General features: G+C 43.1%; 1 protein-coding gene across 1 annotated transcript in view; it reads right to left on the bottom strand.

Annotated features, from left to right (window-relative positions):
* Positions 1 to 13,067, bottom strand: part of CFAP74 (cilia and flagella associated protein 74) — a 45,145-nt gene that overhangs the window by 13,760 nt on the left and 18,318 nt on the right. The window contains exons 14-23 of the mRNA XM_054394824.1: positions 12,627 to 12,794; positions 12,021 to 12,139; positions 11,170 to 11,236; positions 10,657 to 10,746; positions 9,410 to 9,583; positions 8,718 to 8,883; positions 8,030 to 8,142; positions 7,151 to 7,273; positions 6,189 to 6,310; positions 2,007 to 2,135 (exon numbers count right to left, since the gene is read on the bottom strand). Of these exons, the coding sequence (XP_054250799.1) occupies positions 2,007 to 2,135; positions 6,189 to 6,310; positions 7,151 to 7,273; positions 8,030 to 8,142; positions 8,718 to 8,883; positions 9,410 to 9,583; positions 10,657 to 10,746; positions 11,170 to 11,236; positions 12,021 to 12,139; positions 12,627 to 12,794 (1,271 nt within the window). The remainder of the gene's footprint in view (positions 1 to 2,006; positions 2,136 to 6,188; positions 6,311 to 7,150; positions 7,274 to 8,029; positions 8,143 to 8,717; positions 8,884 to 9,409; positions 9,584 to 10,656; positions 10,747 to 11,169; positions 11,237 to 12,020; positions 12,140 to 12,626; positions 12,795 to 13,067) is intronic.

The following is a 13,067-nucleotide window of genomic DNA, read 5'->3' as shown; positions in this document are numbered from 1 at the left end:
ACATGAACATTGTGAACATTTCTCCTCCACTGTTAAGGAATAGTTAGTGAACAGTTAATGCATGCAGTCCCCACTCAGTCACCATGGTGATCTGAAACCTTGGGGGCTGTAATTTTGCAAGTCTGACTTCAGCAGGTGATCTTCAAAGGTACTGTGAACTTGTTTAAAGATAGGAACTAGGGGTAAAGACAAGACAGGAATAAAGTATCAGCTTTCACTTTGTCACAGGACATTTGAATAGCAAAAGAAATTAAGCTATTAAAAAATAATCCAGAGGGAAAAAAATAATTTTAACTGCCTGGACACAGCCATGGGCTCTAAATTAGCTGTGATGCCTTGGGGAAAAGCTACTAAAGTCCTTCAGTCCCTCCATGTTTAAAAGCAATTACAAAGAAGCATAAAAGCCAAATCAGATCAGACTAGTTCCCAATGCAAACCCTGAAAGATGTGGTATCTGAGAATTTTGCAAATCAGCAAATGAGAGAATTTGGCTGCAAATAAACAGAAAAGGTCTCCTTCAGGCACCCAGAGAGTCATAAGCCTTGGCATACCTGAGCAAGCCCTCCAGTGTGCACAGAAAGCTCAGGAGGACTTCCCAAGCCCTTGGCCACCTCTCTGCTGAATGAGTGCTCCTTTCCACTTCTGTGTGACTGCACACAGCTCTGCCACTGATACAGCTCATCAAATTGACTCAGCAAGGCAGCATCTACAGAAATGTGTCACTAGCTCAGGACTTCACAGCAGCTTGTAGCAAGCTCTTCTTCCTCTGGCACACACACATTTCCCCTGTCTTTACATCTGATCTCTAAACTCAAGCAGCCAGATACTTACTTGGTATGTGTCAGAAATGCCTTCATCTCACCAAATCTCCTTTCTGAAGCTTCCCCATTTATCAAAGGAAGATTTAAGCCATAAATCCAAGCTATGCTTCTATCCACTCAGTAACTGTAACAGTGCCTTACAACAGATGAAGGTTAGGAACTGACAAATGTCATCATAACGGTTACTGTTGTAATCTGATCGGATTTGAGATGTTGGAAAAACTGTAGAACACTTTTAGTTCTCAGAATATTAACCTAGTGACAATCCTGAGATCAGTGATTAGAAACAGAATCCAGAGATTGAAGCACATCAGTGAAGATCTATCAATGGGACTAGATAACCTATAACCTAGGTTAGGATCTATCCAACCTGTAACCTAAGTTCTAACTCATCTAACCTATAATGCAGGCAGTCTATGAATAAAACAGGTTTGCAGCAGCAGTCAGTGCAGAAGCTGCTGAAGTCTTTGGCTGTAGAAGAATTAAAATCTACATAATTTAATGAATACTTGAAAAGAAACAGTGCAACAGTGCTAATTTTCTGTAGGATGGCAACCATGAGATAAAATTAAAGTGGTCAAGAGGAGCTTGAGGTGAAATTTTTAAGAGCTAGAATTCTTTGTTTCCCATCAGAGTTGTGTTTGTAGATGCATGATGGAGAAGAGAACCTTGCTGGGGTAAGGCTTTTGGCATGACAGAAGATGTTATACAAAACATCAAATAAAGTTAAAGATGCATATTTTGGAGAAAACCAGAGATGGGTGGGCAGTATGAACAGGCAGCCCAAGCATTCTTTCCTTCACTAACAAGCACAGGAGCTCTTGGCCAGAAATTATTCAACCAGTGATCCATGAAGTAGCCACCTGCCTAGACAAGCTCCCTCTTGGAGAAGCAGAGCTTCCCCACAGAAATGGGAGCATCCTACCAGGAATGCAACTGCTAGGATTGTTACCCTGCTGCTGTCACCACAGGGAAAGCATTTCCTCCCAGGTGTCTGAGCCAAGTTAATTTCCTCCCAGAGCATCTGGCAGCTTTTAAGGGGGAGAGTGGGGGCAGCCTAGGACCACACTGACACCAGCAGTGAGAGTCCAGCCTGCTACACAGCATGAAGAGAGAAAACACTTGGACCTGCTGAGGCTTCAGATATTGTCTTAAATACTGGTAAGATTGAAGTGGTGAGGTTACCTGGGCAGGAACTTCAACTGCAGACTGAAGGATGACTGAGCTTGAATGTAACCTCTTTTGGGGTACAGCTCCATGTGCTTTTTCAATTCTTTGCACAATTCAAACTTCAAATGCAGCGTGGCTTTTGCTCTGCAAACAGATCAGACATGTTTAGGGGGCTTTGAGACCACCTCTACTGGAGGTGGTGTTGTCCTCCCTGCATCTCTACTCTGCATTGCCATTATAACAATTCCAAGCCTCCTTTGAAAATGATGGGCCTATAAAACTGCTACAGCAAAAGCACACAGTTGTAGTCTTGTTTAAATACAGAAAATAAGCTTTTGGAAGTGCTGTAAGTAAACCCAGCTGTATTTCAAGCCATACACAGAACTTATTGGATAATAATCATCGAAGTGCAGTCAGGTCAGGGGGAAGGCAAAGCCAAATTATTGTGAAATATCAGCCAGCTTATGTTTCCCCCCTGTGAATCAAGAGATGACTCACATCATGTTTGACACCCCTGACTGCTCCCAGCTGCAGCACACTCAAGATGGAAGAGGAGCAGTTGTCTTGTGTTGCTGGATCTAGGTTACATAACAATTGGTGGTGAGTGGGAAGCAACAAATACACACCTGTTCTTGTGCCTGAGACAGAAAAGTGCAGACCACTGACCCGAGTGGGACACCTAAATGCTGCTAAATATCTCACAAGCACCTAGCCTGAGACCAGAAGAATCAAAAGAATGACCCTGAAAGAGCACAATACACCTAAACCATCAACCTTTGTACCAAAAATTAAGGAAAAAGCCTGCAAGGCAGGGCAGGGTTGAGGGGGTGCTGTCTTATGCCAGAAATGCACTGAGAGCTCTGCTGCTTTTGGGTTTTCTTCCCAAAGCCATGGTGACTTTTTACATAGATTTGAATTCACATATCTCTTGTACCCTCTAACAGCAGAGGTTTGCAGGCCTAGAAATCCTAGTGTGGGACTGTGCCACACTGCTGGGACTGCCAGTTCCTCTGCTAAAATGTGTGAGGTTTGCCCTAGGAATGGCATATTGGAAGCAAGGAAACACCTCCCTGTTTACTGAGTTCCAGCCATGTTGTGATGCAGTGATGGCCACAGACCATGCCCTGCTCTGGAATTTTATGCCCAAATGCAAAATTGCCCAGCAATTTACAAATATTTCAGCTTGTCATTTTCCTTCTCTTGGACTGGTTTACAAGCTGTCAGTCCAGATGGTCTGCTCTAAATCAACAGCTCCAGCATGTGGTACTGGGAGCCCAGGATGATTTCTGGCTGTTGACAATCTAGGAGAGCTACACACCACTTCATTAAATCACTGCAGATCATAACCTGCCAAAGAAATTACTTTACAAAGTGATTTATACGGGACAGGATTCTCATGAGACACTTTCACCCTCTATGCTACTTGTTTGTGCTTCCTGATTACTATATTTATGTGGCCAAGAAAAAAAAATAAAAGGAAAAAAAAACCCACCATGAAACAAACCAACAAAACCAAAACCAGAACAAACCCAGAATTAGCCTTCTGCAATTCTACACAGCTTGCTGGGGCACTCAAGTGCCACAGCTGTTTAACTTGACACCTTGATCTTCTGCTTATGCTGCAGACTGAGGATGTCAGAGAGAGCAGCAGCAGTAAGATACAGGTAAATTCTTGATGCTCTGCTTCTGGCAGGTGCTGGTGTGGACTGGTGGTGAGTGACAGGTTGCTCTAACACAGTATCCTCCTCAGGTCTAAAGAATTCTCTTGATCAAAGTTTTAGCTTTGGTTGTTCTTTTCCTATAAGTATTTAAGGACTGGAGCAGAATTTTATAAGGCTACTCCCAAACAGCAGGAGTATTTAAATATCTAATTAGCATTTAGTTACAGAATCTGTGTTCTAAAAGGTATGATAATAAGATTTCACACCTACTGGGTCTGAACTTCAGCTCTCAGTAGCTAAGGCATCAAGCAGTCTTTTCAGCTGGGCTGTGGTAATCTCACCTTTGGTCTCCCTCAGTGACCACCACCAGCAGCAACTCTTGAGTTGACACACAATTCACCCAAAGCTGTTGTAACAGACCATTATTTTGGGTTTTGTGCTGACAGCAGTTCAGATGCTTCCTTGCTAGCCTGATAATTGTCTTTGGCTCTGGATCCTTTGTCTGTGCATGGTTCCAGAGCACAGACCTTGGCACCATTACCCTTCCCCAGTTGTTCACCACTGCAATTAACAACCAGCTACTTAGTAGTCTAATGTAAGGAATTTCTCTTGACTGATAGAAATTCATAGCTGTTTACAGCAGTTTAATTCTGTTTGAGAAGTGGTTTGATATGTACCACGTAGCAAAGAGGAATCCTTTTGATACATGCTACAGCAGAATTTCAACAGCTATTAGAGGGAGAAACATCTCAGGCACCACATCTGAGTGATATCCATCTACTCTTGCAGGGTAAAAAGTGAAGACATCACATTCCTGCACATGAAATACTTTGAATTGCAGCCCAAATGAGTGTACAAACAAAGGTATCTCTTCCCAACTGGAGAACTGGGTGACAGAACAAAGACTTGATTTGCCAAGGCACTGAGGACAGTGAACTACATATTAAGTGCTCTTAATTTAGTGAAATTTGGCAAAGGATCAACAGGATTTTTTCCTTAGTTCAGAATTTTAGCCCTAAGCCACTTGACAGCTACTATCTTTGGGATCCCCTTGAAATCTTCAGTTTTCATTAGGAGAGTTATTCTGTTTCTATACTTAAAAGTTTTATCCCTGGGTTATCTAGACCAAGTAACATCACTTACATAACCACTTATGCCTGTCATATCTGTAAGCTGAATTTCTGAGATAACAGCTTTACTCATTTCTTTCCAACTGTGAAGAATCTCTGCAGCCTGTAATTCTGGTAAGAGGTTTAGAATGGATGCCTTCTACAGAACCAATCTCTCCCCCACCCTCCCACAAACCCACCCCAATCCTATTTTAAACAGCAGCTAAGGAATGCAAATTGTTAAAATAAGCATTTAGTGGTGACTGCATCAAGTAGAGGGAAGACACCCAGCACTGGAAGACAATGAGAAGTTCATTAAACCACTATCTAATAGGATAAAATCTCTGGGAGCCAAGGAGCTGACATGAGCTTTATATCACAGCATAAACAGAGCCAATCTTCAGACATCCCTGACTTGGGCTGCAGAAACCCTCTGTGTATCTTCCCCTCTAAACTGCTATTTGGGCACTACCCAGGTGCTCACAAGGTGTCTGTCACTGCAGTGCCTGAGGCCTGCAAGGGTTAGGACACTTTGTACCCTCCTATTTTGTATAAATGCCAAACCAACGTGATTGATGATCCAGTATCAAAGCCCAAAGCAGGAAAATCTGGTGATTGACCTTCTCAGTAAAGAACAGTTGGCATGAGGCTGGCTTCCAAATCATATATCTCCCGTGGGCTTCAATTAAAGGTAAAAGAGGTAAGAAGTAACAATTCTCTATGAGGAGAGGCTGAGGGAGCTGGGACTGTTTAGCCTGGAGAAGAGGAGGCTCAGGGGAGACCTCATTGCTGTCTACAACTACCTGAAGGGAGGTTGTAGCCAGGAGGGGTTTGGTCTCTTCTCCCAGGCAACCAGCACCAGAACAAGAAGACACCGTCTCAAGCTGTGCCAGGGGAGGTTTGGGCTGGAGGTGAGGAGAAAGTTCTTCACAGAGAGAGTGGTTGGCCATTGGAATGGGCTGCCCAGGGAGGTGGTAGAGTCACCATCCCTGGAGGTGTTCAAGAGGGGACTGGACATGGCACTTGGTGCCATGGTTTAGATGGTCATAAGGTTTAGGGTGACAGGTTGGACTCGATATTTGAGGTCTCTTCCAGCCTTCTTGATTCTTGAATTCTTTCCTAAAATCTCATGGCTGGACCAATTACCCCTAAATAGCATGTATTACCACAGACAGGTCATGGCTACACCTGCTCTTGGGGATCTGGGACAGCAGGACAGCCCAGCCCAATTGCCACAGCAGCATAGAACTCAGGGTGCTTGTTGTAATCAGGATCTCCTCCTGCAATGTCAAGGGAAAAACCAAACTGTTCTTCAGCTTCTTATGACAAATTGGGTCTGGCACAATGGAAACTGAAGGCATCACCTAGTGACTTGAGATCTCATGGTTTAACTACAGAAGGCAGATGACAGCGAACGGGGAGCTCACCTGCTCCGAATGACGACGGACTCCTCATAAAGTTGGTCATACCTACAGATCTTCAGATCAACACTGGGGCTGGGCACCCAAACTGGCATGTCCAGGGAAACTCCAACAGCACTGAAGTACAGCTGGTAACATCAATCAGCAGTGTCATTATTTCTGTTGGTCTGAAACTCCTACTAGGCCTAGACAGGGCAAGACTGTCTGCAATGAAGTACAGCTGAGTGGCAGCACAGTGCTGTGCTTCCTGGCACAACCCTAGGGCTGATAGCAATGATCACACAGCCCCAGCCTGGATAAAACTATCCTGGGAGGAGTGGCCATCTACAGGAACCTTCAGCAGGCACCTGCAGCTCCTTTTGCAGACTGCACCATCTGTAGACTGCATAGGGAGCCAAGACCAGCCCCCTGAGCTTCTTGGAAGGTTGTTTTGGGTTTGTTTTTGTTTTTAAGCTTCTGTGAACTGCTCCCAGGAAGAATTTGGCTTCCAATGAAGTGTAGAATCAAAATATGCTGAAGTGATAACTGAAGTTGCCACCTCTTCCAGGTTTCACACATCAGTTTCACTACTGCATGCTAAATAATTCCAATTCTGATATATTAGAAAGAAAATAAACATGGGTTGGGAATAGAGGAGAACGCCTTGGTATTTGCTTCTAGGACATTGGATGTTTTCCGGTGTGATGTCTGATAAAATGGGAATATCAAGATTATTTGCTTAGAAATGAGAGAGAATCAAAGTTTTCATAACCATACTGCACCAGATTTCCAAAGTTCCTCCCATCAAACCACACCACCCATAATAATGTGGTACCTCAACTATGCTCATAAGCATAGCTGTCCTATGCCTCCTTTCCCTGCTTCTAGCAAGATTCTGAGCTCTGTTAGCTCCTGAGAAAAGCAGAAGTAGGAGGATTTCAAACTCTTACACCAGCATTTGGAAGCAAGTCTTGCACAAAATCACTTACTGGTTTGCAATCTGAGTTGTCAAAGATGATCACAAAGTCTGCCCGCACGTCCCCAGGGAGAGCTGGGACAAAGACAATTGGAAGTTTGACTGAGCTGAAGGCTCCAATTTCACCTTCAGTAACCTGAACAAGAAGTAACATGCTGTTATCAAAAAGGACTGTTACATTAGGTGGTTATAATTTGTACTGAGATAAAAAAGCAGGCTATACTCACACTACACAAACACTCTCCTACACCTAGTCTGTAACTCAAGTGAACACACTCTGCAAGGGAAATATCAGTCTTGGTAGCTCCATGGGTTTATTGTAGGAGAAACACTTGGCATGACACATTCACAACCAGGCATGGTCAGAGCCTTACTGAGAGTCTCCTGTTACTGCAAGACTCTATGACAGCTGGAGGATGTGCTTTACACCAAGGAGCTTCCACCACCCTAAAGATCTGCCCTACTGATGGCAGCACTAAATCCACCTGTGCTTTGTATGCAGAGGCAGAAGCCACAAACACCAGTACAAACCAGGATCTGGATTCTGGTACCCAGGCTGTTTAATATGGCTCAAGTTTAAGGTTTCCCAGACATCCTTCCTGCTCCATCTTTTGTGTTGTCACCAAATTTCCTATAACTGCAGAATGCACAGCAGAAATAAACTCTGACAAAGAGAAAGTCAGCTCCAAGAAGTCTTCATAGATCAAAAGAAAGTACATGGCAAGAGTACATGGCATGCAATTTCCTTTAAAGAACTGACTTGGGTACAGTGAAGTCCAGTGGGCTTGAAACTAATCCTGTGCTTAGGCAGTTCCCATCAGAGCCAAAACAATTTATTGGCTGTAGGCTTTGTCTGGTAAAAACCTTGTCTGTTTCTCAGGATCTTTATTACCTTTCCAAGCATGATTTCCACTGGTGTTTCTTCAGGAGAAAGTGCCACTAAGTTCTGTGCACACTCTGTGTCTACAGCTGATCTGGAATGTAGCAGATCTTGACTAAGTTGTTCTGAGTGGGGAAAAAAAAAAACCAAACATGAAACAAAACCACAAAATGCTGGAATGCATAAAGAATACAGATAATGAAGAAATGAAGCAAGTTTTCCTCTACAGAGTGGACTTCATCATGCTCATAGTAAACATCAGGAATGAGATGGAAAGTGTCTGAGGAGGTTCATCTTTCTGCTTCCTTGTTCCTAGAATTACAGACTGTAAAAATAAACCTGTCATGTGGATTTCTATTCTGAGCAGTGGGTATTCAGTTGCTCAGACAAGAATGATAACAATTCTGCAGTTTCTGTGAGCCAGTTGGTTTCTGTATTCTTCTGAAACTGAATTGTTGATCACTAATGAGAAGTGAGACTCTCTGCTGCCTTTGATATAATGGTGTCAGGACATTATTTTTAGTCATGTTTTGTGAGGCAGCATAAAAAGAAATGTAACATTACTACTACAACGATGAACTACTTAATTTACTGAGCAACTTTGCAAGCTGAATGCCACAGTTCATGACAGGGAACTCTACAAAAGGATAAAGCTTAGCCTGGGAACTGCGCTGCTAGTTTGCCAAACCTGTCACCTCACCTGCTGAAGTGCTGCTCAGGCTTGCCCCAGTCTGCTGCTCCATTTGGGCTACACAGCAGGTCACGTCACTATGGTCAGGAGACATTTGTTCCTTTTCAGCCACAGGAGTCTTAGGAGTACTGCTGACTTTGTTTTCAGAGACACAGTCACTGACATGTGGAGGAACCTATGAAAAAACACAGCAAAAAGCATTTTCTGCTGTGAGTGCTCATCCAGCTTCCACCAGCTCTAATTTTATCACCGAGCTGCAACTCTGACTTGTATTTTCTTGCAACTGTTCCATATCAGAAATGGAGAAATGTGTTGCATTTCTAAAAAGTGCACATTCTACTACAACTTTATCAATGAGCAGATTTAATTTTTGCTGGCTGCCCAAAAAGAGGTAAATAACAGAATGGGAGTGATAGAATATAGTGTCAGTTATTTCCCAATTAACAGAACTAACATTTTTCTAGTGGAAACACAGGCAGTTCTATGTCAAAACTAAGTCTGCTGAAACTAGACTTCTGTTTATTATACACCTACAAAAGACAGAATACAGAAGGAACACCATGGATACAGCCAGCATTATTTCACAAACTGATCTGCCCAAGTCCCTTCCAACCAGAGCTGCTGTATGATTCTGTAGGACTCCAGGAGACTTGGCAAAGCAGAGTGTTTCTCTTATTTCAGGGACATGCTTTTCAACCTACCATTGCTCCAGGAGAAGATTTTACTGTTGCTCTGCAGGTACTGCTGTCACCTGCTGCCACCTGAACTCTGAATCTTGTTCCCAAAGCTCCACTGTTTGTCAGTTTGATGGTCTGCAAAATTCTCTCTCCCACCTCATGGCTGCCAAAGTCAATGAGCTCTTTATCTAGTGCCAGCTGTGATAAAATACACCATTAATTACTATTGCCCCAGCTAGTCAGTAATGTCAATTAAATGAGCATCTACCTTTTCAAGAGCAAGACTTTGAAGTGCTTATTATCATTTCAAAGGCAGTATCAAGTAACAACATGAACCCTGGGCATTCCTTCTGCCTCTTTCCAGAAGCCAGCTCACTAAAACAACGACTGTTTAAACTGAGCCTCTCCCGTTCCACTCCACACCAATGGATCAAAAACTGGATAACTCTGTTTGTGGCAGCAGCTTGCTTAAGTGTGCAGGTAGTTACTCTGGAAGTAGGCAATATCTACACACCAGTTCAGCATTGCTCCTCTTGAGTTTCAGAGAAGTGGTTTTGCTAGCACCAGGCTGAGAAGCAAGCAGCACTGAACATCAGAGACTGACTGTGTATCAATTTGGAACACATCCTGCCTTGGGTCTTTGAGCTATCCAGGTTTACAACTAGTTCAAAAAGTAACACTACTTCCTACAGAATTTGGAGTGACCCTGTGGTTGGGTGCATGATAACTACAAGTTTGTAATTCAAGGTCACTCATCACAAAGACAACCTGGCTGCTTGCTAGCATCCTGCTACACCTGAACTCTTCCCACTTTCCAGGCATAAAGAGCAGGAGCTCCTGATGGTGTGAATTCTCCAGGTGAAGAAAACTCCTCCTCTGATCAACTATTCATGTGCTGGTCTTCTGCTGCATTGTGCATTCTCAGCTCTAAGGTCTTGGAACCGAAAGCCATGAGTCCTATACATGTACCCAGATGTAAGTGTGCAACACTGATGTGCTATCATTCCAGCTCCCTACTTGACTTGATTCCACTCTGAAGCTCAATTTACAATCCATGGTTAAGTGAATCCATTAGGGCAATTTTGTGTCACTCAGTGCAATCTAGGAAGCTCAGGAATTAATCACTTTGCAAAAAGAGACTCTCAATTTAAAAATGAAAGAAAACAAGGAAAAAAAAGTAAATACTTCTTGCTAAATATTTTCCCTAATGTCCACACCATCTCCCATTTTCTGTGACTGCTGCTATACTGACTCTGAACCAAGTCACTCACAAGGCATCTCTTGGCTGTGCATTTCAGTGGAACAGAGAAAGGACCTGTCTGTGCCACAAACATCACCTCTCCTTCCAGAGTTTCATTTGCCTAGAAAACAACAACATAATCCCAAACAAATAATTTGCAAATATTTCAGATGTGCAGTCTGATAGAAAAATATTTGCACTCATTCTTTGAGGAACATTGAAATGGATCTCTGCAGGTACTACAGTTCTGCTTTAAAACAGTCTGGTAAATGCTTGACTAACTTCAGCTAAGTGACAGAAATCTTATCCTTTGTAGCAAGTTACAAGACATACTCCAAGGATACTTAGTGCAGACATTTCTCTACACCCTGCCCTCAGAACATTCTGTATTGCAGTTTAACAGCTTCAGCATGCACACAGCAGTACCTTCTCTAGCAATACAGTTTCTCCCCTTGTTAAAAGCTAAGCAATTAGACTAATAACGTTTTCAATCAGACTAGTGGATTATGCCAGGATTCTCACCACTGTGTAACTCAGCACTTACCATTGGCTTAAATGTTACCACTACTTCACAGGACATTCCAGCAGAAATTCTGCCAGGCGGGTCAAAACTATGGAGAGAATTCAGATAAAACTCCACATCAAAGCTATGCATCAAACACCCAGCTCCAGGTCTGGTAACTGTAGCAGCTCTGGGCTACTAAAATGTATTATGACTGGGTCAAAAGGAAATCCACACATGACTTCAAAACTAGCCAAAAGCTATCTTCATGTTCAGCTGAGCAGCAGAGCAAGTTAAAAGCTGTTGTGCTCTGCTGTGTTGTGCTCAGCTATGCATCTCCACTGGTCTGTGACTAAAGTGCTGAACATCTTCACCCAGATTTTTTCTTCTGCAGCTCAATTCACACTTTACAGCTCTCAGGTGATTCCATTCAGTCAAGGGCTGGAGTATATTCAGGTGCCAATGTACTCTTAGAGGGATTAAGAGGCCAAGGAATGGCTTAACTATGCACTCTAATTTTTCTTATCAAGCTAGAAATTCCAAGTGCAACCTACCACTACAAAGTGGCAGTGGGTAGTGAGCTGTAAAACCATCTCTGGAGCATGAAATCAGTTACTGTGGTAATACAACTTCTTTACTGCACTGGGCTATGATTAAACACTCACAGAAATAGTTTCTTCAGGTCAGTCAGCCATAAGAGGTGAAACCTTCCTTTTTATGTAAGCCAAATTAATTTGCTGTTATGTCTCCCATTTGTCAAAAGAGAGCTTTAGCATTTTTTTTTCCACTGATTACTTACTGCAATCTATTTCACTTCCTACAGAATTGGGTTACATCTCCTGTTGGGGTACAAAGACAAACCAAACGACTGATCTACAGTTCATTTCACTTACTGAATCCTGATGAAGTCCTTGAGCTGCTCGCTGACTCCCACCACTCTGCAGGAATTCATGTGGTAGGAGGCATTTATCAAAGCTATCTTCTTTCTGTAGGTCTGACCAACATCAAAATCCTTGCAACACCAAAGACACAAGGTAGTGTGAATCACAGGAAGTGGCATTTACACATGCAATGGCAAAATCAACTACTGTTACCACAGTTGTGCTCACCATCCCTACTGGGATCACAACCCAGTATCCCATAAACTCATGAGGCACAGCTTTGCTCCAGACCCTTCACAACACACAGCCTATAGAGCCAGGAGCTCATGCTCCACGGGGCACCACCATCTGTCTGCACACAGTGAATGAACAGGGTACACTGCCATAATGACACCTTCAAAGTCTTGATGTGACAATTTATACGGTGGCAAAGACAGGAAAGGCTTTTTGAGCCCAGAGAAAAGGCAGGTACTGTTCCAGGTCTGACCTACGAAAGACAACAAGATTAATTTTTTTTTTTTGTTCCCAGTGCACCAGAACTTGGATGGAGACCTGGATATATACACACAGCAAGTGCACACATCATCCTCACAGAGCCTGTGCAGAATGCCCACTAACCTTGAAATGAATGCAGCTTGGCTTACTGTAGAAAGCACGTTCCCTGCACTCACGACCAGACATCATTTGCTTAGTTCCAGTTTGAAAGTCCTCCATGTTTTCCTCAGAAACAGCTTTTCTCACCATTCCTGTAGCCAGCTGCTTTGGATGCATCTCTTCTTTGGGTATCTAAGAAAGAACATCAGTAGAAAACACTGTGGCTGTTGGCAAGTGCGATCACAGAATCTGTGGCTTTAAGTGGAGAAGCCTGCAAAATCTTTAGTATCTGGCCAGTCTTGCTCTGTTTCTCTCCAGATCAAACTCAGTCACCCAGCTTCTATATGAAGAACTGAATTTACTCTTAGCTTAGCATCACCCCATGCTGTGATGTAGTGTTTTTCATGGCAATGTTAGCTATTCTGCTTTCAAAGAGTTTTTCCCTTCAACTTCTTCAATATTCAG

Source organism: Indicator indicator, chromosome 32 (genome assembly GCF_027791375.1).
Source record: "Indicator indicator isolate 239-I01 chromosome 32, UM_Iind_1.1, whole genome shotgun sequence".
In the NCBI taxonomy this organism is placed as follows: Eukaryota; Metazoa; Chordata; class Aves; order Piciformes; family Indicatoridae; genus Indicator; species Indicator indicator.
This window is presented reverse-complemented; position numbering and strand designations above follow the sequence as displayed.